General features: G+C 35.1%; 1 protein-coding gene across 22 annotated transcripts in view; it reads left to right on the forward strand.

Annotated features, from left to right (window-relative positions):
• The window catches only part of C2CD5 (C2 calcium dependent domain containing 5), a 64,849-nt gene that overhangs the window by 29,684 nt on the left and 18,514 nt on the right, over positions 1-16,651 (forward strand). For 11 of the 22 annotated variants that reach the window (XM_065684080.1, XM_065684090.1, XM_065684026.1 and 8 more), the window contains 3 exons: positions 11,384-11,498; positions 13,477-13,665; positions 15,306-15,497. In XM_065684080.1, coding sequence (XP_065540152.1) covers positions 11,384-11,498; positions 13,477-13,665; positions 15,306-15,497 — 496 coding nt within the window. The remainder of the gene's footprint in view (positions 1-11,383; positions 11,499-13,476; positions 13,666-15,305; positions 15,498-16,651) is intronic. The other 11 variants (XM_065684199.1, XM_065684206.1, XM_065684071.1 and 8 more) reach the window with 2 other exon arrangements.

The raw sequence follows: 16,651 nt of genomic DNA on the forward strand, positions 1-16,651 counted from the left end.
TGTCAATTGTGTTCTTGTTGGTAGCTTTTTTTTTTCACTATTCTGCTCCTATAACTGATCTACTAATTTGCTGTTTTGAACTCAGCCTTTGTCGGAATTATGGGTAACACAAGATCATACAAACTGCTAGACTGGAATAGTTTCAATTCAGGTATTTTACTAGTCATTCAGTACTACATATGCTGACAGAAATTATGGCAGCTCAGTGAAGTTCTTAGAAATGCTGTAGGGTATTTAGGTTAATGCTTCAAATTTAAATCCGTTTAATCATCAAATGCCTAAATGTCTTGTTTTAATGTTGTTAAAGGCTTTCTTTAAAATTGCAAAACATTGTTTTAGCATGAAGTAGTACTGCTAAGAATAAGATCAATCTGGAAAGCTGAATGTTCAGCTGATTATTTTGTAGTCGCTTTCAGCTCAGTGTCCATGAAGCAAGTAATTTAGGGAAAGAGTTCTTTATAAAACTGGGATAATATCAGGTGTGATTTTTGTTGGTTGCTTTGAGGGTAGGGGGTTATTGGTGAGTTTTGTTTTGCATGAGCTTGCACTTTCTTCAGCAATGGTTGTACTTCTGTTAATTTCAGGAAATTGATGGATGTGTTCTAAATAATATAAAAATTGAGAGAATGGAAAATAGATGAAGAGGACTATCTGTTTAAAGAGAAAGGATAGTATATCATCCAGGATTGGTTGGTTCATCAATCTTGTATTGTAAAATGCTATCAGCGTGCAGGTCTTACAGCATAATTATTTGAACCTTTTAATCACTTTAACACCTAACTTGAAAAAAAGCCCCAATATTCTGTTTTTTATGCAGTTTTAGGGATCAAAGTGTGTGAATTCCTTATAGAGTGGCACAGAGAATAATGGATGAGTTGATGAGGCAGTCTACTGAAAAGCTACATACAGTACTGGCCTGCTAGGGGGTGAAATAGAGACTTTTACCCCCACCCCCCTTTTCTTCTGGAAACATAACATGCTTTAGAAGAAAGGCAGGCATAACTTCTCTATAATACCCAAACCAGAAGACCTTGCTAATAGTCAATGTTTTTAAAGCTGGTAGGGTAAAAAGGTGTAAAGCTGACCTCTGGGAGTTTGTTTCCGCTTGAAACAAACTTTCCTTCTTTGTACTTCACTGTTGCAGTGCAGCTCTGTGTCCTGCTCTAAACTGCAGTTTGAATTTCCAGGTATCCTTGTTTCTTGCTCCGATAACCATCCTGTAACATTATAATTATGAAGATTTCTGTTTTTGCTGGTATTATTTGCTTGTTCTAAAGTGATAATATTTTAAAATTAATTTTACTTTCTGTATGAAACTAGTATTATGAAGTTCTCAGATGTGTTACTGGTATAGCATAGTCTGAATCAAGGTGTTGAAAATGCACCAAAATTTTTTTGTCTCGTATGCTGCCATGAAAAGTTCAAATTAATTGTTGCATCTTTGAGATAGTGTTTAGTAGGATGTTACTGTGGAAGAGTTTTACTAGAATAATAGAGTGAGATATGTGCGGTCACTAAACATATACTGAGTTAGACTAGAAAGTAATTCAGAAATGTAAGCCTAGGGAGGCAAGGGGAAGTCATGAGTTAATTTCTCGATATAATACCCAAAACAGTACCCTAAATTCTTTAGAAATGACAGAAAAAAATAAGGCAAATATCTTATACCCAGAGGTGATCATTTCACAAAAAGGTTGTAGTAGGGAGGTTAAAACCCAACAGTAATTTTGGAGTTAACATCTTGCTGATGAGGTCTGTATATCTGCAGCCTTGATGGGTATCAGCAGCAGCTCTGCAGTAACAGTCTTGATTAATCCTACTGGTTAGGGACTGGGCAGGTTATGCTCATATTCCTGGAAATATGTTTCTTTTCAGATCTAGGTATGTTGCTGAATGAAGAAGAAAGGAGGAAGACAGCTGATCAGTTGTTACATATGGTGTGTGATGTACAGTAGAGTTGCAGATTACATAAAAGTTAACTCTTAGACTGGAATAATGAATATGCTGTGCAGATCTGTCATGACTGAGAAACCAAAGGAGAAATTTTCTATTCATCTCTACTTTCTAGAACTCATTTGTCCTTGCTGACTAATACTTGGCCTTAAGGAGAACAGGGATTTATACAGCTTAAGGAAAATAATACTACATCTTTACATTATGCTTACGTTTCACAAGAATGTAATCACAGCCATAAATAAGCTAAAATTATTTTCTTTTTTGAAAATGTTCAGGCTTTATTTAAGCTTTGCTAGTAACCTGCATAGTAGCATAGAAGGATATTTCTTTTTTTGCCAATGACAAGAAGGTTTATTTAATTAAGTTTGTAAGATATACCAGGACCATCATGGTGAAGTAAAAGATTTAAAAATCAAATGTGGAAGTAGAGACTGTTTCTTGAATGGAAAAGAAGCTGCTAAAACGTCTATGAATTATAGTTCAATGACAAAATTGTTTAAATGCTTGTAAAATTACAAAAAGGTGATGATCAAGATGATTCTGAAAAATGAAAGTAGGTAGACAAAGCAGAAATCTATAGAAAAGAGAGTATATAGTTAAGTGGAGGAAATACACTGGTGCTGTCTCTGAAAAAAAATATGTTTAAGATGTACTATAAATATGAAAACATGAAAGGAGTCCTGGATCCAGGAGACAGGATCTTTGTTAAAATTTCCCTCTGAGGTTCAAGGTTCCTTAGGAAGTGCAAGGAACTTGCTGAGTAGACTGCTTTTGCATATATCTGTTTCATAGCACCAACATAAGCAGTGTTCTCACATAATTGCTTTTTTAAACTCCTTATTGAGGAAAATGCTTCAGGAGTGATTCTTGAGCTCCGGTAGTTAGAAATATGGAAGGAGAAAAGATTGTTAAGAAAATTCCTAAGGATCTTGTGTGAAACCCAAGGAACGCAGGAGTTGCTGTGGGAGTGAAATTCTCCAGCAGTCTTTGTTTTTGTATGAGGAAATGCAAGAGGAGAGCTTGAATGTGTTTTGGTTCTGCAACTGAATGTTTTTTTTCACAGAAACACAAACATACAGTGAAAGTGTGAATTACATTTCCTGCTGCTGCCTGGGGTGTAAATGTGGCATACTTGTAAACAGAGTAGGAAATGTCAGAATGTTTCTGTTTTTGTCTGATGTGGCTATCATTCAGAACTAGTAGAAAACCAACATTTTAAGCTTGACCTCTTGCTTTTTCTTTGAGAATTTACAGGTTGACTTCGTGTACATCAGTGTGTGTTGATATGATAATGGGAGGTTAAGGCAGTTGTCAGAGGCTTTTCTGAACAGAGCAAGGGGACGTGATGTTTTTCAGTAATATTTTAGTCTATTTTTTGCAGTCTTCCCAGAAGAGTACGTACTCCTGAATGGTTTTTATTGTTAATGTGACTGGTGTTTGACTATCCTTTTTTAAAGCAGCTGCACCCTTATGTTCATTAAATAATTTGCTTTGGGACTGTGCATTATTTTTCTTTTGGAAAGTTCTGAGTAGATGTTTGTGTAACTGAATAAATCATGATCACTGTCAGTATAGAATAGTATTCCTGTGTTCTGTTAGAGGTTTGTAACTCAATAAACTTGGCATTTAAAATCTTCAGTTTAGAATTCTTTGCCTAATAGTAATGCTGTTTAATATGTTCATACTGATTTAAAAGTGTCCCTGAAATTTAACTGACAGTGTGAAAGCCATCATAGACTTCTCACTGCACAAATGCTCCAATAAAGCTGTTGCTTACTGCACCACTACAGTTCGGATTTAAATTGATGGTACAAAAGAGAAAAAACCTTGATCTTGCAGAAGATTGTATTTCTTGCTCATAACTCTTCCTAATTTAAAAACACAGGACTTGGCTAAAACTGATACCATGATAAAATTTTCTTCATGGATTAAAATGAATTTTTTCAGCTTTATGATATATCATTCTGTTGTTGCAAAGATACAGTTGTAGAACTCCTTGTCTGGCTCAAAATATATTATTGTTAGGAGAAAACTAGAATGATTCTAGTTGAAAGGATGCCTTCCCAGCTAAATTACAGATAAACATGTCCCTGTAAAATGTCTATAGACAGTGTTGTAGGAAAATGGCAGATAATACAAATTCTGGCTGACCATAACAGTATTATAGAAATAAGTCTGGTTAAATGTTAACGGGTAAGATAATTATCTGAGCTGAACTAGGCACAAGAGATTTTCCTTCAAAATGCTAAGACTGAAGATCCTTGATATGCCATGTTTCTTTAAGGAAATACCATGGTTATTCTACTTTCTGGTTCAGTTTGTACTTTGGGTTCTGTTACTGCAATTTGGTCTTTTGCACTAGTATTTTCAGTGGGTTTTGTAAGTTTAAAGGTTTTGGTCTCTTGTAATGTGGTCTCATTGAGTTCCTGAACTCCAAAGGCACTGTAGGGAAGGCTCTTTGGATCCAATTTAGGGAGGCTTCTCTGACTGGTTTGTCTTAAAACGAAATGAATGGTTGTGAGTGTATAGAAATAATGAATGCAGAGGTTCTGTGAATGTAGCAAATAGAAGCCTGAGGAGTGAAAACAGTGAATAGGAAATACAGAGGCGGTATAATTTTGTGCCAAATAATAATGGTCCATTTCTGCAGTTGTGCAGTGGGGTAGATAGTGTGCATAGCAGTCAGCAGGAAAGCAGCAATCTTGTCTGTGAATTTGTGTTTGTTGAGAGATGACTTTTGTTTAAAATTCTGTATGTTTCTTTCAAGGACCGTTAGATAAACTAGTAGTATTGTTGCTTGTTTTCAGGCTCCAGATAGTTTGGCTTGTATAAAGCTTTAAATGATACTTGTAGTTAATTTTGTGATACCAGTTATAAAATAGATAAAATGTGGTTTAAGCAGACTTGTCTTGTTACAGTTTAGCATCTCCAGCTTTGTGTGGTAGCCCCTTTACTGCCGTCATCTGAATGGCAATAACCCTTTAAAGACTGGGCGTGTTTTAAAATATGTTGTGTACATTGTGCCAAGATGACAAAGCAACGGGGAGATACAAGATAGAGTAAGCTTCAGTTTTACCTAGCAGCTCTTCAAAGTTATAGACCGTGCCCTTGTTACTGTAATAGGGTCCATTAAAACAGATTCCTAGATCTATCGTAGTGTCCACGCATGATTAGAGGAACAAGCTGTGAGGACTTCACCATTATAGGATGAATGACTGATGGAAATAATAATTAAAAGCTGGAGTGACAAAGTTACATATTTAAGTCTGGCAGTGATGCATTAATTTCTGATATTTAACATTTTATGATGCCTGGAGAGTTCTTTTGAACTTTTATAATTCTAAGGAAGTATGGTGAGGTTTAAATCTTTATATGGTGTTAACTTAATAATTTTATTTTGTTTAATTTTTAATATGTATATTATAAGTATTTTTGTCTTAAAAATTCTGGCGGGTTTTTTTTTTATTTTATTTTACTTGTATCACATGGTGGTTTTCTTTAGCTATAAATGAAACTGTTACTGCGGTTTTGGTATTATTGCAGGATTTTTGTTTGTTGTGCAGTTCCTATCCAACCTTCATCTATGATTAAAAGTAGTAATTATAGGATGTATTACTGTTATGGTGGTTGTAGATAATGCTTTTTGGTGTTGGTAGCAGATTTTGTTGAACCAGTTCCTGGAAAACTGTTGCCTCAAAGATTACCTTTAATATTTAGAAAAGATAAATTATGCTGTAGTCTGTGCAGGTGATTCTTGTATATTTATTTCTAAGATTGAGTACATATACAACTTGCAAGTTGTCTGATAGACAAAGTGTAGAACAGTGGAGGTTTGCTTTTTTCAGTGTGAAAGTCCAAGGAGTTACTTTCTGGTTTTAATCTGGGACATTCTGTTTATATTTACAGAGTTAAATTAGGTCATGTCACAGATATCATGTAACAGTAGACTGTATAAAATATTTGTGTTTAATGATGTTGGTCATAAAGCTTACAAGATCAGCCAGTTGAAATATCATGCCCTGTAAATGCACGAAAGCTGGATGCAGTTTTAATCCTAAATGTTCCTAAATTTGTTTCTTCAGTAATTTAAGAATTTTGTCAACGTCCAAACTTAAACCTGCTTTTTTGCTCTTGAGAGTCTTGAGAGGTGGGATATGTGCTGTCTGACCTCGCCTGTCAGAAAAGCACTGATTAAATATTGTTCTCTAGGCTGGATGTTTTGTCTGTAGTTAAGCTTTGTAGGAGTAAGTAAGTATACCTCTTCTCTTCGGTGGTGTGGTTGCACTGTTTCCTGATGTTTTAGTGTATCTTAGCTTTCATTTGATAAATCCCAGTAATCTACTTCCTTCAGTTCCGTATCATAAGCAATGTTCTCGTTTTCACATCTTTTGGTCTTAAAGATGAATATAGAGTAATTTTTTAAAAAAGGATGGGGTAGCTTTGAAAATCATTCCAAAGTTTAGGTTAGTCTGTTGTAGGTTTAATTGCTTGCTACCCAAATTTTGTGTTTAAACTTCACAGACAAGAGGATATGACTTTTTATACAGTTATTTAATCATATTTTAGAAAGATAAACAAGCAAAACAAAAATCCCAACACGCCGCCCCCCCCTGCAACCCACCAAAACCAACACAAAACCACCAAACAAGCCTACGAAAAAATCTCACACTTCTTTCTGTATAAGCAGATTAATAGGTTTTAAAGAAGAAGATGCAAGAATAAGGGGATAAGGGAAGTGTGAATAATGGCTTTGCCTAGTGAAAGACTCAGAGATTGAACTTGAAAGACTATTATTGGTGTCTCCATTGCCATTTTTGAGACAACAGAGTCATTGTAGATTTTGATAATCTTCATAGTATGATTTTCCACCTCATTTCAATGCTACATTGTAAATGAAAACATTTACTAATTTATACAATATTAAAATAGGTTGAAATTAATCATACACTTTGTAGTTCAGAGTAATTGTCTCAGGATATCTAGGAATTCAGCTTCAACACAGTAACTCTTAAGTATGATTTCTGCAGTCAAGGGACCATTCTTAAGTTTTCTGCAGTACTAAGAAATCTGTATGGACCTAGCATAATGCAGATTGTGGCTAAATCTTGAAAGGCCCTGTAGAAGTGAACCTCTAGCAAATAACCTTGGAGAGGTGTCTCTTATGTATCAGAAAGAAGAGATAGAGTCTAGGATTATCTCCAGGTGAAAGATTTGGACAGGGTGTTGTCAACAGTACAGCTTCATAGGGGTCCACCTCATATTTTAAAGGGAAATGATAGATGAATTGCGGTGGATAGAATTGACTCAAAGGACATTTAGGGCACAAAACAGATACAGTGCTGTTTGTATCTTGTAAAGCTGTTTACTAAAGTTTGGAAAGTTTCAATTGGAGGAGGTTTGAGTTGGCATTATTTTGGTAGTATACTGTACTGTTGACATTTTCTCAAGTCTTCAACTGTAGAAACAGCGTGCTTTGGTTCTACTTTGTTATAAGTATAATGCCAATTTAGAAAAAAATATCCAAGTAGGTTTAATACTCAGCCTTTGGTTTCCATTAAAGGGCTCATAAGAGCAGTGTAACTTCTGCAGACTTTTTTGCTGAAAGTTCTAGATAAACCTTGCTATAAACTACTCAGTAGATTTGCTAGAAAAGCTTGTGATTGAGTGCTATGTATGCTTGCCTTTTTGCTTCCACCTAGAATCCAGGGCCATTACTTTCTGTAACCATTTCAGTGAGCTGCCATAGTTTTCAGTCTGTACTGTCACCTGATCCAAGCATGCGCCAAAATACCCACCTTTTCTGGCTACTGTCTGCTGAATCTGCTTTGCAAACCCTTAGTTCTTAAGCTTTTGCCTTAGCAAAAACCAAACAGACACTCTTACAGAGTGTACTGGACACATGCCATCCTGCTTCCCTAACTCCTCTAATTGTTTATGTAAATCCTTAGCTTTACTAAACTTGTAAATGCTACAATGGCATCCCCATGTGAAATTGTGTGGCTCATGTGTCAAAAAAGGCTGCTTGTGAAAATATTTGTCAGAAGAATATGAATGCTACACATTGCACTGCATTCAGTGTTTTGTATCAATTTATTATTGCAATGTCATGGTGTTTGATTTTAATTGTAGACAATCATTTTGTGTTTTAATATGCAAAGGTAAGTTCATGTGAACTGAATGTACATTATTTATATATAAGCATACTGATCTGTATTTTTGGCTTCTTTCTGGAAGAAAAAACCTGCTTGATTAAATGTTTTAGCAGAGGACCCAGGCTTCTTTACAAACACTTGTTTATGCATGACTCTTATAGAAATTTTTGAACGTGTACAATTAGAATTTGTTAGTTTTGTTTTTTTTTTTTTTTTCAATAACGCTGAAGACAATGGCTGGAAAATTATTCTCATCTCTAATAAGAATTAAAATTATCCATTATATTACTCTAGTTAATAGTTAATTCTGATGTTGAGCAGAGTAAAGGGTCAAATGTTGTTTTAGCAAGACAGCGTTGAGCAACCTCACAATGATATGTGCTTTCTGTTATGATATGGCATTCTTTTAGATGATTTAGGTGAGAAAGTTGTGTTAACTCTCCTAGAAACTTGTTCCTAAACTTTAAATTAAACTATAAATTTATGTGGAGGAAAGTTCAATGTTTGCATAGGATTTGGGACCCGTCATTATCTCTACCTTTTCTGTTCCCCTTAAGCATAACTGTTCCTTTTCAACATTTCTTTCTGTTTTAGTTTTTACTGTGGCTACTTACCTCTTTCGTGTCATATTCTTGTTTGTAATCTTATTCTTTATTCCACAGCACTTTCCCTAGTCATTCCTAGTCACTTCACCTGTTTCTCACTTCCAACTCCATCATGACTTTACATATTCTTGCACTTTTTGTCCTAGAAAGGTCATTGGAGACAAGTAGGAACAGGTTTTGTGAAATGGTACCTAAAGGTGTGAAGAGAAAAGTGATGATTTAGTAAAATTAGCTTTTTGTTTTTATGTCTAGAAAAAGGTTACTTCTTTGCAGGTGTTCTGTGAAGTACAAAAAGTCATGTGGCTGTTAGTTAAGGTTTATAGCCAGCTGCCTGTGATCAAGTCTAATTGAGCAAGAATTGTTCTGCATAGTGAACTACTTTTCCTCTTAGTGACAATTTTCTGTTATAAACACTGATAAGCAATCTTCTTGTCCGTGATTGGATGGGGAAAGAGGAATTGCTCCCAAGACCCATATCCATTCTACCAGAAAGTGTTAGTGATAACATTTACAGAATGTGTTTGTGGTCTCACATATCCAGTACAGTTCTCTAGCTTGTCAGATGTGGTACCTTTTGCCTTAAAATAGATTTCCAAAGTTGTTCTATTCACCTACCACAACTGCTGTTAACTGGCGGCAGCAGTCACAGCCTCTGTTCAGACAGAGATGTGCATGCAAAAGAGAGACATCTTGCCTCCCACTTCCCTTTGTGTACCACAAATGGTTCTCATAAGTGAGCTTGGGAAACCCAACCCTATGATGTGATGGGTTATTTCTGCATGATTCTCATCATTTGAAAGCTGAAAAGCGTGAGACCTTGCTAGCAGGTACTCCAGCCATCTGAGTCAGGATTACTGTGTATCATATCAAGCATTTGATTTTCCTAGACAGTGACTGTTTAAGCAGTGTTTTCACATTGAGAGACCACAAAGTGCAGTGCCTCAGGATTCTCTTAGTAATGCATTGAAACCTTCTGAAGATGAATTTGGATGTAATGGAACGTGGTTGATACAGTTCATGAAAATCCTAATTTCTTTTGTGTATTAATGTGTATATTTTTGTCTTGATTGTGGAGAACCTTCCTAAAAACTGTCACTGTAGGGTGTTTTTGTGTTCAGTGTTTATTTCTTAAAGCAAAGGTGGAATAAACTTCAGTTTGGACATACAAAGTTGCTGTTAGTTAGTATGGTGCTATGAGGTATACGAGCATTAGTATCTGAAGTTAGCTATAGTTGAATATTTATACCTCTGTGCTCTTTTTTTAATTAGAAAGTGATCATTATTTTAGAAAGTGGAATGCCAGTTCTAAATGAGAAGTTGATGTATATTTGTGAAAGAATACATCTTGCCGTACAATATTTTTCTTTCAGGAAATTTCAAAATGTGTATATCTACATCTTTCATTTTTGTTTGTCATGTTGTCAGAGAACCTAGTGTATGATAGAAAGTTATCATATACTGTTTTTATAATATTCCTGATAGTCCAAAATTGGTTCCAAATGAATCTCAGGTTTTGACATTGATATTTTAAATTATGATTCAGCAGGGAGATCTCAATGGTTCAGAGTTGGTATCTGTGCAAAGTTTAATTGATTTCAGGAAAATTGTATAAGAATCTGTGTGTTCAGAACCCTTCATAGCATCTGAGTGCTTTTTATTTTTTACTGTTTTTCCCCTTATTTTATCTGTCAACAATTAATATAGTTTTCAACTAAGTTCATTGGTACAGGTAAGCCGTTTTGAAAGGAGAAACAGTTGGCAAACTTAACTGTAAATGACAATACTTGTTGACTTTGTATGTAAAAAGCTTGTGAGATGAGCTTTAGTTCTGGGAAACTAATTGTCAAACAGTTAAAATAAATGAATTGCATAATCTTATTACAGTAGCACTCTTTTTTTTGCATTTTTAGTGTAGTATTCAAGAAAAGCAGGTAACATTTTAACGTACGAGGTCAAAGACAGTAAAGGATATTAGAGTCTGGGGTGGGAGGAGACGGAAGGTGCAGTGGCCAGCATACTGAAGCAAAAAGGTATCAAAAAAACCATAGTTAACATACATTTTGTACTTAACGTTGTTAATGTAGAAGTAGTTTCAAATAACTACGGCTTTTCAAAGTTAGAAGTGCTCAAATAAGGAGCAGAGAGCTGTGAGCTTGATTAGTGATAATACAATTAACAGAGAACTGCTTGCAGTAGGAAAAACTATTGAGGTTATTTCAAAGATATCAAATGTATACCAAAGTGAAATACAACTTCATTACTACAAATGCCGTTTCATTACTACTACTGCTTTTTTGATATTACAGTGTATCTGTGATGCTTTGTTGTAAGTTATATGCATCTCTTGTGTTGTTGGAACTGACAGTATGGTTTTCAAGTGGGTAGAGATTGGAACAGTATCTACAGTATTTTGGTGTTACTTGTCATACAGACAGCAATAAGAATGCAGTAATTTGTCAGAACCTATTCATGTGGGTGATAAACAAGAAAATTGGTAAGCATGAAAAAGCTCTGTTAATGTTTGCTTGAAGTGTGGTAGCTAGGAAATAAAAAGTGTCCAGATACAACAAAACTCTTAAATATGAAAAATGCAACTTTTCGGATGAATTGCATGAAGCTTTATGTTGACATAGTGCAGAATAGTGAACTGATTTATACTTTGTCTTTCAGATGAACCAGAAACGCGAGATGCATGGTGGGCAGAAATCAGACAAGAAATAAAATCCCATGCCAAGGCATTGGGTTGTCATGCTGTAGTGGGCTACAGTGAATCAACTAGCATTTGGTAAATCATGATGATGATTTGATTTTCAAAATGCCAGAGAAAATTTATTTCCTCTTCAATGGATTAAAAACGATTCAACGCAGTTGTTTGTATACTCAGTTGTTTGTATACTCTGAAGTATACCTACTTCAGAGAGTTTGTTAAAGTAACTTTCTGAGATTTCAGTATTGTGCTTTTTTTAATGTGTTTTGGTTTGGGTTTTTATTGGGTTTTAAGTTTTTTTTTAATGAATGTTGTAAGTTTTATTAAAGCAAGAAAAAACAGTTATGTTGATTTATCTGTGAAGTTTTCTAGAGCTAATCTACCTAAATAGTTAAGACAGTTCTTGAAAGTGTATGTATTGTAGATTCATTAATGGGAACAACTGGCAGACCGGTACTTAAGTGTTAAATTTCAAACTTAAGGCACAAGCTAGTAGGAATGTATTAATTTTAAGTTAAAGGAGAATATGCTGCCTGATAGATCTAGACTACCTTAGGTGTAAATGTTCTGTATTTCTTTCTAGAGAGCATGTGCAATTATTTTTGTCTTTCAGTACCTCATTAGTGTTTAACTATTAAACTGCAGCTCTACAGTAGTCACTCCAGTGTCTTAAAGAAAAAGCAGAAAAGATTTGGAGAAAGATTTGGAGATTTGGTGTGGGTTTTTTTTTTGGGGGGGGGGGGGTGTTTGGTTTGTGTTTGTTGGGGTTTTTTTTGGTTTTTTGGTTTTTTTTAGAGAAAAACCCCATCGAATATATATTGTTTTTTCATAAAGCTTTTATTTTGGAAGTCAAGTGCTTGTGCTAACAGAGTAAGAAAACTGGAGAGCTGGGCCATTTTCCCAGTGCTGTCTTGTCTGGTTATGTTATATTTTTCTTGGTTTATTAGAGTTTGTGTTTTTACCTCAGAATTACAATGTGCAAGTTCCCATTGATGGGGGATGAACTTACACTAGAAATGAAAGGTTTATTCCACTGTCAGTCTCCTTGTAAAAAGCATGAATATTTAGGTTTTTTTTTTTTTTTCTACCTTAGCTATGAGGAGGGAGTATACATAGTATAGATGGGCAGTCAGTTTTTGGGTTATTTCACACTTTAATTTTTTGTTAAGTAATTTAATGGCATAATATTTGATTGTCAGCTGGATAGTTCTAGACTTCCCATGCTTACTTGCCAGTTCAGCTTAATTCCATAGTTAAAGTCTCTGCAAGTACTGGTCTGCCAGACACATTATGTATGAAAAACTATTCTGGAAAGAGAGACAACAAATGAAAAAGGCACGTGTCATTCCAGAAAATGCGGAAAAGCTTTTCTCCATATTTTTTTCCAATATAGTATTTTTAAGTACTGCATATTAGATTTGTTTCTTATTTAGCAATTTCAGAAATACCAAAAGTTCTGTGATCATAGGTTGCACTTTCGGCAGCTTTAACTCTGTTAAATAATGAATGTGGTCAGTTCCTTTATATGCTATGTGTCCCATTGTTGTAGTTGTTCATAGTAAAATTTTACTGTTTTGCTACTTTTTATCCTTCAAGAAGTGCCCTTGTCAGTGTTGTATTGTAACTTCATTTGAAAGGGAATGTTTTTAAGATGATGAGGCTCTCAACTTCCATTTTACTTTGGTAAACAATTATGCCCAAGGTTTTTTTTAATGTTTCTTTTGCTTTTGTTGGTTGTCTGGATTTCTTTGCATTGTAACTATAGTATTGAAAATCATACTTAAACCTGGTTAGCCTTTGTGATATTACAGTGTATTATTTATAACATAGGGCAAAGCTCTTCAGTCTTTCTGAATATCTTACTTATCTATTGGTTTAAATACCAGAAGAGCATTGTTTGTGAGATTTAATGGATAAAAATGCAGAAATAATCAAAATTAGTTGTTATATTGAATTCATTGAGACTTTTGTACCAGCCTTTTAATCTTAATAGTTTTAAATAAAAGTAGCACTACATAGTAGGAATTCACTTTGTTGTAATTCTCTTCTCTTACAGTGAAGAGGTCTGTATTTTGTCTGCGTCTGGCACAGCAGCTGTACTGAACCCTAGGTTTCTTCAGGATGGCACCATGGAAGGCTGTTTGGAACAAAGGTTGTCATGGCAGCCTGGCTTCTTTTCCATAGGGTCAGAGAAGGGAGAGGTTGATTTTTTTCCTCAGAGCCAAGATAGTTCTTCTCTATTAGGGTAGGTTACAGAGTTACAGTGCAGGATGCGGGACCAACCACTTTACTGCTTTTCACTAACAACAACAACAACAGAAGTAATGGAACTCTGCACCAAATTAGATACTCTTTTTTTTTTTTATTTCTAACAGTCTAAATAAGGTAACACATTTGACTACTAACCACAGATCATAACTCAGTTTTTTTTCTTTGCTGCTCTTCAGGTATCTTTCTGAACTTTATATCATTCTACAAAAAATGACACATGTATGATAAATTATATAAGCCAGAAACTTCAGTGGCTGTAATATGTGTATTTATGCTTTATCTATACTATTTAAGAGCTGTATGGGAGATAAAATAGCTTGATTGTAAACCAAAGCTGGTGCCAGACTTTTGTAAAAGATACATGTTTTAGTTAAGTTAATGAACAAAATAACAAAACTGAAGGAAAACCGTGAAGTTTCGCTTTGTTTCTGTTCTTGCAAATAAAATTTGAAGAATGAGTGTTGACAAACAGTTATTTTTACAGCAAATAATTAATGCATATTGGCAATTTATTATGTGTTTGTCAGGATAGTCATCAAATATCTCAAGGAATTACTGTAGTCATAAATAAGGCCATTTATTACACCTTAGCACTTGCATTGCATTTTCCATAAATAAACCGGCCACCATAGTATTATTTATTATTTGTTAGCAGGAGGCCATTATCTTCTTGTATAAATAGACTTTAGCCAGAAAAAAAATTTGTTTCTATATTCATTATATGATGGAGATAAAAAATTATCGTATTCATAGTATGAAGAAAATTGCATTTTTACCAAAATATATATTTCTGATGCTACTATAAGTTTTGGTATAGGTTAGAAATGCCAAAGGAAGGTAAAACAACTAAACAGACAAAGCCTGTGTTTGACACAAAATATACTTGCCAAAGTCTATAATAACTAATGTTCCAAATCTGTCAGATTTGCTTAAGCATCTCTTCAAAATTCACTGAGAAGGATTGTTTATGCAAAGCAGAATAAATTTGCAGTGATGCAGTTAGCCTATGCTTTCCTTGTTCATATTTTTACAGTAGTTATTCCTAGATATTTCATATGGAGGAGTGGGACTAAGTGTTCTAAGTGAATAACAAGTTTTACCCAATACCTTATATTAGGAAATAATCTTGCTATCCTTCTTAAAAAGTTCATATATATTGTGCTGCTTCTCAGTAGGATAGTTGATTGGTTGTTTATGTTCTGCTTATTAGGTTTGTGTGTTTTTGGACACAATTCATATAGAAGACTTTTCACTGTATTTGGTACATCAAATTCTATGTATAACTGTTGTACCAGGACTACATTTAGAAATTTCAGTGCCTAAAGCCAGCTCAATAATGTTTCAGGTTTTAGAAATTACTGGTCATTGTATGTATCGTTTTTTGATCCCTGTATAACAAGTTCAATGCAAGTTTTATTTATAGCATTTTTTCTAGTAGTGTGCAGCCTAATTCTGTTCTTCTAATTTATAAAATGCAATACTTGTCACGTTGGTATAAGGTAGCAGTGTATGATTTTTATACGTATCTGTAGGTGTTGATACACATATGTGTGTATTGATCATTGTTAATAACATGCAGATATTTTAAGTATGTTCTCCATAATGTATTTTTAGGATTGAAGAAACTTCACCACCAGGTTGTGGATTTTGCCATATACCATATGATGAACTGAACATGCCATTCCCTGCTCACCTCACTTACTGTTACAACTGCAGAAAGCAAAAAGTTCCTGATGTTCTTTTCACCACAATTGATCTTCCTGTAGAGGCAATAGTTATTGGGAAGGGATGTCTTATTCAAGCCAGGTATCTATAAAAATGTTTACTTAGTCAAATTTTGGAGATCTTTGAAAGAATTCCTCTTGCTAAAATTCAGTATGTCATAGAATCGTATCATAGAATCATAGAATGGCTTGGGTTGGAAGAGATCTTAAAGATAATTTAGTTCTAACTCCCCTGTCATGGGCAGGGACACTTTCTACTACACCAGGTTGTTCATCAAACCTTGATTAATGACAGTGTATTAAGGTACAGGAGGAAGAGGAGGACAGCCTTCTCCTCCCCCCGTTACATGTTGTGTCTGTTGATAGACAGTCTGGTGACTTATTCATGTTGATGGACGTTTGATGTGGTCATACAGCTATTGTGCAGCTACAGCTACAGCTGGTACAAAAGCTACTGATGTCCATAACTGGGCAGGATCTCTGTAGAATTGTTGACTGTGTACAGCTTATGCTGTGGTATTTGAACTTGGAAAAGGGAATAAGGTGGTTTATGGTGGGAAAAAGAGTTAGCTATGTACAGTCTGTATGGGTGGCTAACTACATGGATAAATAACTGGATGGTTGGGCTGAGAGGTAGTGATGTATGGTTCATAACTAGTCTGGATGGCCATGACAAGTGTAATAGTCTGCAGTGGGATCTGTCCTGCTGAACAGCTTCATGTTGTGAAGGGAATGATATACTGCATTCTCTTCAAGTTTGCTAGTTACACCAAAATGAATGGCACACCAGAAAATAGGATACCGGTCCAGTTTTGCCCTGTGAGAGTAGCATGTACAGCAGAAAACTGGAGCAAGTTCACTGGTGGGTCACCAAAGGGGTAAGGAGCACCTGCCCAATTAAAAGAAATTGTGGGTGCTGGACTTGTTCAGTCTAGAGAGAGGAAGAATTTAGGGGGACCTCATAACAGCCTGCCAGTATCTATTAGGAGGTTATGGAGCATATGCATAGCCAGGTCTGCATAGTGGGAAAGTGAGAGATTGGGCCTAAGCTGAAGCAAGAGAGATGCAGAGTGAATATAAGGAAGAACTACTTATCCATGAGGGCAATCAGGTAGTGGAGAAGATTTCTTAGGAGGTATGAAATCTCAGTCTTTGGGGACTCAACCTGACTGGATAAAGCTCTGAGCATCATGGTCTGAGCTTTGGGTTACTTTCTGTGTTGCCCTTTCTTATTGT

The sequence above is a fragment of the Lathamus discolor genome, chromosome 1, assembly GCF_037157495.1.
Source record: "Lathamus discolor isolate bLatDis1 chromosome 1, bLatDis1.hap1, whole genome shotgun sequence".
Classification (NCBI taxonomy): Eukaryota; Metazoa; Chordata; class Aves; order Psittaciformes; family Psittacidae; genus Lathamus; species Lathamus discolor.